Source organism: Bubalus bubalis, chromosome 15 (assembly GCF_019923935.1).
Source record: "Bubalus bubalis isolate 160015118507 breed Murrah chromosome 15, NDDB_SH_1, whole genome shotgun sequence".
NCBI lineage: Eukaryota > Metazoa > Chordata > Mammalia > Artiodactyla > Bovidae > Bubalus > Bubalus bubalis.
The window spans coordinates 44,877,866-44,889,757 of record NC_059171.1 but is presented as its reverse complement, the minus strand read 5'-3'; the positions used below and the strand labels follow the sequence as shown (position 1 = coordinate 44,889,757).

At 42.3% G+C, this 11,892-nt stretch overlaps 1 protein-coding gene across 1 annotated transcript in view; it reads left to right on the top strand.

The window, feature by feature from the left end:
• Window positions 1-737: 737 nt before the first annotated feature.
• LY96 (lymphocyte antigen 96) overlaps window positions 738-11,892 on the top strand; it is a 35,635-nt gene continuing 24,480 nt past the window's right edge. The window contains 1 exon segment of the mRNA NM_001290835.1: window positions 738-849. Coding sequence (NP_001277764.1) covers window positions 738-849 — 112 coding nt within the window.

Below are 11,892 nucleotides of genomic sequence, written 5' to 3'. Positions count from 1 at the left end.
CTATTTCAAGGTATTCCCTTGAAATTCCCTGTGGTTGGCTAAAGTGAGGGCATTCTCAAGCATGGTGGGACCCATGCCCATAATGCAGGACTCTGGCTAGTGTTCTGTGTCTGAGGTCTCATCCAGCCAGTCTCTACCCTTTGGCTCAACCTGTAGCCGAGCAAAAACACTGTGCATGAACACTGCTCAGTTCAGAGCTGACGGTCCTGCTCTCTGGGCTGGAAGAATTGATGTATAAAGATCGTGCGGGAGGGAATTCCCTGGCTGTCTAGGACTTCATGCTTCCAAGCCAAGCAGCACAGCCATAAATAAAGAAAGAATAGGAGGGTGTGCTTAGGGTTTAAACAAAAAAAGAAAAAGAACTTGTGGGAGAGAATAGCAACACAGGGGATAAAGAGAGCTGGGCTTTTGAGTTTCTAAAGAAGACAGGTTTTGTTACTATTGACCAGGAAGTACCTCATTTTGTTTTTAAAGCTCTGTGCTCTCATTTGTATCACATGGTTGAAGAGTACATTCTAAATCATTTTCCTCTTCTCTCGCAGGAAGTGCTCAAATATTAAACACACACACACGCGCACACACACATTCAAAAGAGGAAACAGTTGGATAGGAACTCAGAAATCATGTGACTGATGACTAAGTTACATTTTTTTCCCTTTACTAAAAATAAAGGGGAAGAGTCTGAAGATTAGTTACAGATTCTCCTTACATTTTTAAAGTTTTGGAGAGATTGAATCATGTTTCCATTTGTGCTTTTTTCCACCCTGTTTTCTTCCATATTTACTGAACCTAGGGAGAATCGTTGGGTCTGCAACTCCTCTGACGCCACCGTTTGGTACGACTACTGTGGTAAGTACAAAGGCAAAAACAGGTCAACCATTCCAAGGGTGTTTTCACAGGAACCTTCCTCTGCTGTCACTAGGACACAGGAAACGACCGTGTGTTCCAGCTCTTGGGGAGGCTGCTGGCAGCAAAAGGGATGTCTGGTTCCTGCCCTCTGTGGATTTTCTCCATCCATCATAGATCTCATGAATCTCTGAACTGCATTTCTCTTGACTTCCAAGCACTTCTGTCCTTTCCTGTGGTCAGCTATCTTTACTTTGAACCCAGTTTCAGATTCTTCCCTGTTCTGGCAGAACATCTGCTTCTGAGATTTTTGTCTCAGCCCAAGACTGGGGGCTTCCCTGGTGGCTCAGATGGTAAAGACTCTGCCTGCAATGCAGGATACCTGGGTTCCATCCCTGGATTGGGAAGATCCCCTAGAGAAGGGAGTGGCTACCCACTCCAGTATTCTTGCCTGGAGAATTCCATGGATAGAGGAGTCTGGCAGGCCATTGTCCATAAAATTGCAGAGTCAGACACGATTGAGTGACTAACATAAGATTGACTGGTTCTTCTTGAGAAGGTAGAACAGTCCTAGCTGCTTCTTGGAATTGGTTCTATCTCCAGGCTTTGATTTTTATTTTCCTCTAGCACCGTGTCGGGTGTATAACAGGCACTCTGTTCAAGTGTTTCAGGCTGTTGTGTTAAAGGCTTTTGGTAGAACCTCCCTAATTGGGTGTAATGCTGATTCTGTCAGTTACTATCTGTGTGATCTTCAGCAAAGTCTCAGCCTCTCTGTGCTCCAGCTTTTTAATCTGTAAAGTGAAAGTGATTTTCAAACCCATTTTGCAAGGATTATTCTGAGGTAGAATTTTCAGCCCAGAGCCACATAGAAACAATAATATTAATTACTTAAAAAAAGAAATCAGCCACAGTCGAATGCTATTTACTGGTTGGATCACTGTTTGTTTTGTTCTATCTTGTTTTGCTTCCCCCCTTTCTCTACAAATATCTGCTGGTCTGAAAGCACAGCTTTGGAGCTTGACTACTGTTTTGGTTTGGTGCTTTGCACCAAAGCACCATGGGTTGGTTGGCCTTTTCTACCGACTAGCAATATCAGGAAGTTTTAAAGGGATGCTCCTGAAAATACTGGTTAGTTGAAATTCTCATGGGAAAAAAGGATTTATGGTCTAATCATTTGGGGGAGATTTACAAATGTACTTTGAGTTCTGAGAAGTTCTGCAGTAAATAAACCTATTTAATTTCCCAATTTTCAGTTTTATTTTCTCTAATTTTTTGAGTGTGCCAAATACACTCTAGCAAATATTAATATAAAGTTACTCCTGGGGAATTAGAAGTAATCCCAGAAGTGGGAACAAAGCCTAAGTGTGTGACCAGTCTCAGACTGATGGCTTTTTTCCTGTCTGTGATTGTACTGAATTCCTGCTCAACTTATCCCTGAAAACTCCCCATCCCGGGAGGTCAGTTCACATTCCTGTGTCCCAGGACCTCCTCAGTGCACTCAGCCCTCTTCTCTCTGCGTTGGTGCTGAGAGAACCAAAGAGAGAACTTTCTCTCTGCTCCACACACACTGATTATACCACCTTTTCTGTGCTGTGTTTCATAAGGCCTTTATTTATGTAACACTTTATTATATTTATTTAGCTTTTTAAAAAAAATATTTTTTGGTGTAGACCATTTTTAAAGCCTTTATTGAATTTATTACACTATTGCTTCTGTTTGTTATGTTTGGGTTTTTTGGCCTCAAGGCACATGGGATCTTAGCTTCCTGACCAGGGATTGAACCCACACTCCCTGCGTTGGAAGATGAAGTCTTAACCACTGGACAGCCAGGGAAGTCCCAATTTATTTAACTTTTAATCTTCTAGTAACACTAACTCAATTTGTCTTTTAATTTGATTTTTTTGAGAAAGGATCTTCTTTTCTTAAAAAATTTATTTTATTTATTTATTTGGCTGAGGTGGGTCTTAGTTGTGGCACTTGGGGTCTTTGATCTTTGTTGTGGCATGTAGGTTCTTTTCAGTTGCAGCATATGGAATCTAGTTTCCTGACCAGGGATCAAACCCAGGTCCCCTGCATTGGCAGCTTGGTGTCTTAGCCACTGAACCACCAGGGAAATCCCTTGAGGAGGGATCTTACCAGCTTCTCTCCAATGCTGAGAAATTTCATGGTCTTTTTCTGCTGCCCCACGGATGTAGGGATCATGGGGAGCAGGTTGGGGTACACAGCTACAGCAAGACTCTCCTGGCTGCCAGGCCTCTCTGACCCTCCTCCCCCAACATCAACTCTTCCTCGCGTTCAAGAATCCATCCTGGCCAAGATGGAAGCGGATCATGTGTTGGAAGCATTGATCCCTCCAGTGTTATTGTCAGGATGTTGGTGACAATAACTCAGTCCTTTCTGTGAGCGTGATTCCCATTTGGCCGAACTACTGGGCATACATGGTGTACCTGTTTGCCAGGTCTGCTGTAACTAAACAGCATAGACTATGTGGCTTAAACAGCAGAAATCTATTTCTCACAGTTCTCGAGGCGGGAAATCCAAGGTCAAGGTTTAGTTTCATTCTGAGGACTCTCTCCTTGGCTTGTAAATGACCGTCTTCTTGCCCTGTGTTCATATGACCTTTTCTCTGTGTGCGCTCATTCCTGGGGACTCCCTGTATGTCTAAATCACCTCTTTAGAGCCTACTCTAATGGGCTCATTTTAATTTAATCACCTCTTAAAGGCACTGTCTCCAAAAACAGTTGAAGAAGGAAATGGCAACCCATTCCAGTATTCTTGCCTGGGAAATTTCATGGACAGAGGAGCCTGGTGGGCTACAGTCCATGGAGTTGCAAAAGAGTCAGATTCAACTTAGCAATTAAACACCAACCAAAGACAGTCACATTCTGAGGTTCTAAGGATTAAAATGTCAACATATGAATTTAGGGAGCACATTTCAGCCCGTAACATACAGAAATGGCAATAATTGGCTGTTTTATTCTCCAACTCTGGAAAAGGCAGGAAACATGGCTGTGCGAGGCAGTCCACATCGTCCTGGACATCCACTGTCCTGTAGCCTAGAGTTGTCAGACTCAGTTGTAACGTGTTTTTGGCTGTAGGTCATCCTGAAATTTAAGGAATTCATGGATTATTTAATTTAGCCAGTATTCACTGAGCATCTGGCATGTGCTTGTTCTAGACATTGAGGATAATGTAGCAGTGAACAACAAAAGTCCCAGCCCTCCTGGAGTTTTGACCAGTGAAATATTCAGCATGTCAGATGGTGGTGACTGCCGTGAGAAAAGTAAGGTGAGGGAGGGGGATAGAGAGTGCAAAGGTGGGAGTGGGGGTTGCATTTTAAATTAGGATGGCCAAAGAGGGCCTCACTGAGAAGGTGACATGCAGCCGGGACAGGAATAGTAAAGGGAGTGAGCCACGACCATATCCAGGGGAAGGGGTGGGGGAAAGAGCAAGCCCAGTGGCCTAGAGGTGGTGAGGAAGGAAAAGCAAGGAGGCCAGTGTGGGTGCCATGGAGTGAGTGCTGGGGAAGTAGTAGGAGATGATATCATAGAAGGGAATGGGAAAGGAATGACAGCTTTGTAAGTCAGGAGATGACTTTACCTTTTACTGTGAGCAAAGCTTGGTCTGTCTCATGGCTTGGTAATCTGTAAAATGGCAAAGATGGAAGCAGACAACCTGTGGGGAGATTTGCAATAGTCCAAGTGAATGAGAGATTGGTGACTCAGGCCAGAGCGGGAGCAGTGGAGGTGATGAGGTGGGGTTGGTGCTGGAAGTCCCCTACTTTCAAACCTTAAAATTGCAAACTTTCAGAGATGCGAACATGTGTTCCATCAACGTCAGGCATGAGTGAAATTGCAGCTTTCCCTCCATCTCCTGTTGCTAACATTCCTTCGGCTCTAATGTCTCCCACCACCTCTCCCTCCTCAGTAACTCTTCTTGCCTGTTCACTCAGTGCCAGCTCCTATATGCCAGCTGTTGTACGGTACTACTGTACTTTTCAAGGTACCATGCTGCTGCTGCTAAGTCGCTTCAGTCGTGTCCGACTCTGTGCAACCCCAGAGACAGCAGCCCACCAGGCTCCCCCCGTCCCTGGGATTCTCCAGGCAAGAACACTGGAGTGGGTTGCCATTTCCTTCTCCAATGCATGAAAGTGGAAAGTGAAAGTGAAGTCGCTCAGTTGTATCCAACCCTCAGCGAACCCATGGACTGCGGCCTTCCAGACTCCTCCGTCCATGGGATTTTCCAGGCAAGAGTACTGGAGTGGGGTACCATTGCCTTCTCCACAAGGTACTATACTACAATATAAAAAATGTTTTATTTTTTGTTTGCTTTTTATGTATTATTTGTGTGAAAAGTATTATAAACCTACTACAGTACAGTACTTTATCACCAATCATGTTAATTAGGTACCTAGGCTAACTTTGTTGGACCTAACAGCAAATTTGACTTATGAATGCACTCTTGGAACAGAACTTGTTCGTATGTAGGGGACTTAGTGTCTTCAGAAGATGGAACCACTGGACTTGCTGACTGATTGGATGTGTGGTTGCTGCATGGTCCTCCCAGCTAACTCTGTGTATGTTGGCATCTGATCTTCCCTCTCTTCCCCCCAGCTCCCGACTCCAAGCAGGCCAACCTCTTGACTGACCTTTATTTATATTTCTACTATTCTCTAACCTGAAATATTCTCTATCTTTCTGTTCTTTGGAAACCTTTGAGGTCCATTAAAAGTCCTACTTGCCTTACAGAGACTAGTCAAGTAAGTTGAATTTAATTCAGTTTATTAATGTCTTTAATAGGCATTATGTTTAGTTATTTTAGTTATTATGCTGAGGAATGCTGAGGAGGCATATTAAGTTATAGCTGGTATGGGACTTCTCTGGTGATCCAGTGACTAACACTCAGGGGGCCTGGGTTTCATCGCTGGTCAGGGAAATAGATCCCACATGCCACAACTAAAGATCCCATATGCTGCTCCTAAGACTTGGTGCAGGCAAATAAATATTAAAAAAAAAAAAAACAATATAGCTGGCATCCTCAAGGAACTCCTGACTTTTGTCTTACTTATGGGTGTTAGTGTAATAGAGGGCTTCCCCCAGTGGCTCATCGGTAAAGAATTCGCCTGCATTGGAGTAGTCACAGAAGATTGTGGGTTCGGTCCCTGGGTTGGGAAGATCCCCTGGAGTAGGGCATGGCAACCCACTCCAGTATTCTTGCCTGGAGAATCCCATGGACAGCGGAGCCTAGTGGGCTACAGTCCATGGGGTCACAAAGAGTTGGACATGACTGAATTCACACACACACACACACACACACATAGCGTAATAGAGCACTGTTGTGTGCATCCCTTGGTATGTGGCTGGTTGGCCTTAATGGTTACTTGCCTCACCTGCCTCTGAGTTGACCATTAGTGGTCTTGCTCAGCCATTGGTCAGTGCCGCAGTGGCCCCGCCTCCAAGTGACCAATTATCAACCAGTGACCATTAGTGGTCCATTCAGCCAACGGGCAGCGGAGTGGCGGTTGTCTGGCTGAATCTGAGGTAAGAGGTGGATCCCAGTCTTTTCCTCTCTCCCTCGGGGGCCCTCTAGCCCACCCAGCCTTGGGCCAGAGTGAGAGCTGGGACCCAGGAACAGGCTGGTGGCTGTGTCCTGCCAGGCTCCAGAGTCCTCACCAAGGCCACGCACTGGCCAGGCCTAGGCCTTGAAGCATCGGTGAACCTCTCCTGCATCCCCATCTCTGTGACCTCGTGGCAGCAGCCGTCTGCCTGGGCCGCAGTCTGGGGACTTGCCCCCTATGTCTGGGTGGCCTGAGGGCAGATTGGATTCTGGGCATTTGCCTCCCTCAGCAATGACGGCTGGGCGGCATCTGGGGACCTGGCCCTGAGGGAGCCTGCAGCTGAGATTTGCCTCCTCTCAGCCAGGACTGGACTTTGGTGGGGTAGAAGTTGTCTGGGGACCTGGCCTTTCTTGTCAGGACAGAGAATCACATTCATTTGATGGAGGTTTATAGGAACATGGTTACCTGACCATGACCTGACCTGAAGAGCAAAGGCTCTAACACTAAGACCTTTGCAACAACTACCTACAACCCTCCTTCTCTTTTCTTAGAAAAGGGCTTTCCTGAGAGCTTTCAGGGAATTGGGATTTTTAAAGGCATGAGCCACCCGTCTCCTTGCATAGTCCTGCAGTAAACTTTTTTCTGCCCCAGACTCCAACGTTTTTGTATTTAGTTCAGTTCAATTCAGTCGCTCAGTCGTGTCCGACTCCTTGCAACCCCATGGACTGCAGCACACCAGGCCTCCCTGTCCATCATCAACTCCCGGAGTTCACTCAAACTCATGTGCACTGAGTCGGTGATGCCATCCAACCATCTCATCCTCTGTTGTCCCCTTCTCCTCCTGCCTTCAGTCTTTCCCAGCATCAAGGTCTTTTCAGATGAGTCAGCTCTTTGCATCAGGTGGCCAAAGTATTGGAGTTTGAGCTTCAACATCAGTCCTTCCAATGAACACTCAGACTGTTTTTGTATTGTTTGGCTTCATTGTGCATTGGGTGCATGGACTTGCATTTCAGTAACAGTAGGAAGGTTAACTATACATATCACCAGGATTCATCTATTATTTACAGACTCGGCATGCCACTGGGAAGTCTAATAGCCATTTGGAGCTAGGACTTGTCATTTATACTCTTTTCCACATCTGTTTCTTCCGAAATCTTCCTCATGACATTATCCACCTAATTCCTTAGCCCCCAAACCAGAGGTATCCCTAATTATCTCTTTCCCTTAACTTTCACATTGGATTTATCAATGACTCCATTTTCATTTTCCCCAGAACATATTTTAAAGCCAACTACATTTTATTTTTTTTTGGCTGTGCTGCTTGGCTTGTGGGATCTTAGTTCCTCAACCAGGGATTGAATCCTGGCTTCAGTAGTAAAAATACTAAGTTCTAACCACTGGTGCGTGTATGTGTTCAGCTGCTGGCCTGCCTGGGAATTCCCCAACTACCTTTTTTATAAATTTAATTTTTACTTTATATCGGAATATAATTGGTTTACAATGCTGTGCTGGGTACAGCAAAGTAGTTTGGTTATATATATACAAATATTGATTCCTTTTCAATTTCTTTTCCCATATAGGTTATCACAGAATATTAAGTAGAATCCCCTGTATACAGTAGGCCCTGTTGATTATCTGTTTTATTTATAGAGTGTGTATATGTTAATCCCAAACTCCTAATTTATCCTTCCCTCCTACCTTTCCCATTTGGTAATCATAAATTTGTTTTCGCAGTCTGTGAGTCTGTTTCTATTTTTTAAATAAGTTCATTTGTATCGGTTTTTTTAAGATTCCATATATAAGGGATATCATATCATATTTGTCTTTCTCTGACTTACTTCACTTAGTTTAATAAATGTCTTAAATCCATCCATGTTGCTGCAAATGGCATCATTTCTTTCTTTCTTATGGCTGAGTAATAGTCCATGTATTTATGCACCACGTCTTCTTTATCCATTCCTCTGTCAGTGGTCATTTAGGTTGCTTCCATGTCTTAGCCACTGTAAATAATTAAAGCCAACCATTTTTCACTGTCCACTGCTCACCACTTATGCCATCCTCATCTCTTTTCTCTGGCCTCTGCAACATCCTCTTGAACCGGCCTCTCTCCATTTTAATTCCTTCCTCCATACAATCAGTTCTCACCATGGAGACCAGAGAGATCTTTTGAAAATGTAAATAAGTTACATAAGACTATTTTGATTGCTTAAAACCCCCAGTGGTTTTTCACTACAGTTAGAGTGAAATCCCAACTTTATACCAAGGCCTCTAAGACCCTTCAAGATGGCCCTGCCTACCTGTCTGATTTCGGATTCCCACCCCCCCCCCCATTATTTTCCATTTACATTGACCTATATTATTATTATTACTATCATTATTTGTATTACTAACATAATAAAACTTACACTTTTAAAGTGTACAATTCAATGATATTAAATACATTCACATTGCTTTGCAACTATCAACGATTTTCAGAATTTTTCATCATTCCAAACAGAAACTCTGTACCCATTAAAAAGTAACTCCCTGTTTCTTCCTCCCCTTAGTCCCTGACAACCTCTACTCTACTTTCTGTCTCTGTGAATTTGCCTATTATATGTATCTCATGAAACATTATTTGTATATATATGCATATATGTTTATTTTTGTGGCTTGAACATATCAAAGTCATTGTCACCTCTGAGTCTGCGTTCCTGATCACAGCGTCCACAGAGTTGGTTACTTCCTGTCACTCACTTAATGGATACTGTAGTTGAGGTATCTCTACCCACTGCCACTCCCCCAACTTCTCTGTCCCTACCACATACTCAGTCTTTCTCTTGTGGCCGGGTTAGATTTGTTTACTAGAATGTGCATTTATCAATTGTTCATTGTTTCTGTAGTGCCTAGAGCAATATTTGGTGCTAAGAAGTGAATAAGCACACATTTATTATTTATAGTGTGCTACGTGCCAGAGTCATGCAAAATGAATAGAGACGTGCTTCCTGCCTTCAAGGATTGCACTATTTTTACGAAGAAGAATGATGTGTGAGCAAATAACTATAGTAAACATTTTGAATGACCATTCAAGGATGATCAAGTACTGTGACTGACAGTGTGTTTGTGGCTGTTGGGCTGGGAAGGTGTGGAGGAGTCAAGGAACGTTTAACAGAATTGTTGATATTTGAGTACATATTGAAGGCATATGAAGGAGTTTACAGACTGATGAGGACAAGGGCATTCCTGTCAGAAGGAACCGTGTATTTATGTAATGGAAATCCTGTTAAAGGAATAAAATGAAGTGCTGTGATAGTTCAACTCCAACCAATGCTTTCTCTTGTGATCTCCAGTGGTACTTACTGCCAACACTCAGAGTGGCACTGACTTCATTTCATGTGCTAACTGCAGTTGCCTGGAATGTTAAGAAGGACTCTAAGGCAGAGCTCAGGGGAAAGTGCTACGATGGATTAGCAATGCTGATACATTTGCAGGGGAACTTGGAGGCTCTTCTTCTATGCTGGACCTGGGCACTACTTTCTATATTTATTAAACCAAATGTAGAATTTTACCATAAACATGGTGACTTTAAAGTAAGAAAACTATTTTCCATTAGTTCCCAAACCTTTGCAAATAAATGAAGAATCACTTATTATATACTGTTATGTGATTTTTTTGAGTCTTACATCTAATTTTTTTAAATGTATGGTGGTCTTGTCTTTCTATAAAATCTTAGGCTTCCTGATGTAAAGATTACGCTTACACTTCTATACTCCACCCTGCCGTGCTGTGGTGCTGGCTCAATACTGAGCACCAAGAGGTTTTCTGACCATTTGTCTGATTGGATTGACTTGATAGTTTCATCATAATCAGACCAACTTCAGACATTAGGAACCTTAACTGAAAGTGGAGAATTGCCCATATGACAACTGGTCCTGGTGATTCACTGCTTTTAACTTGTTCCCAGCTTTACTCCAGGGTCTTGATGATTTTCTACAAGCTTATCACTGAGAAAGAAGAGACACATTGCACTGTGCTTGGCAATGCATATGAAAGTGCCCATGTTTCAATACCATGTCAACCTTTTCAATGGTAAGAAAGTGAATAAGTATACTAATTATGCAAACCTTCAAAAATCTAGGTGGAAAAGAAGACAATAAGGCACATAAGTCAATCAGTTAAGAGTTAACCACTATGAACAGTTTGTTATTTTGGTAAATATTCTTTTAGATATATAATAACATACCTCAACATAATAAAAGCTATATATGACAAACCCACAGCAAACATTATCCTCAATGGTGAAAAATTGAAAGCATTTCCTCTAAAGTCAGGAACAAGACAAGGGTGCCCACTTTCACCATTACTATTCAACATAGTTTTGGAAGTTTTGGCCACAGCAATCAGAACAGAAAAAGAAATAAAAGGAATCCAAATTGGAAAAGAAGAAGTAAAGCTCTCACTGTTTGCAGATGACATGATCCTCTACATAGAAAACCCTAAAGACTCCACCAGAAAATTACTAGAACTAATTAATGACTATAGTAAAGTTGCAGGATATAAAATCAACACACAGAAATCCCTTGCATTCCTATACACTAATAATGAGAAAACAGAAATTAAGGAAACAATTCCATTCACCATTGCAACGGAAAGAATAAAATACTTAGGAATATATCTACCTAAAGAATCTAAAGACCTATATATAGAAAACTATAAAACACTGGTGAAAGAAATCAAAGAGGACACTACCAGATGGAGAAATATACCATGTTCATGGATTGGAAGAATCAATATACTGAAAATGAGTATACTACCCAAAGCAATCTATAGATTCAATGCAATCCCTATCAAGCTACCAACAGCATTCTTCACAGAGCTAGAACAAATAATTTCACAATTTGTATGGAAAAACAAAAAACCTTGAATAGCCAAAGCAATATTGAGAAAGAAGAATGGAACTGGAGGAATCAACCTACCTGACTTCAGGCTCTACTACAAAGCCACAGTTATCAAGACAGTATGGTACGGGCACAAAGACAGAAATATAGATCAATGGAACAAAATAGAAAGCCCAGAGATAAATCCACGCACACCTTATCTTTGACAAAGGAGGCAAGAATATACAATGGATTAAAGACAATCTCTTTAACAAGTGGTGCTGGGAACTCTGGTCAACTACTTGTAAAAGAATGAAACTAGAACACTTTCTAACACCATACACAAAAATAAACTCAAAATGGATTAAAGATCTAAACATAAGACCAGAAACTCTAAAACTCCTAGAGGAGAACATAGGCAAAACACTCTCTGACATACATCACAGCAGGATCCTCTATGACCCACCTCCCAGAATATTGGAAATAAAAGCAAAAATAAACAAATGGGACCTAATTAACCTTAAAAGCTTCTGCACATCAAAGGAAACTATTAGCAAGGTGAAAAGACAGCCTTCAGAATGGGAGAAGATAATAGCAAATGAAGCAACTGACAAACAACTAATCTCGAGAATA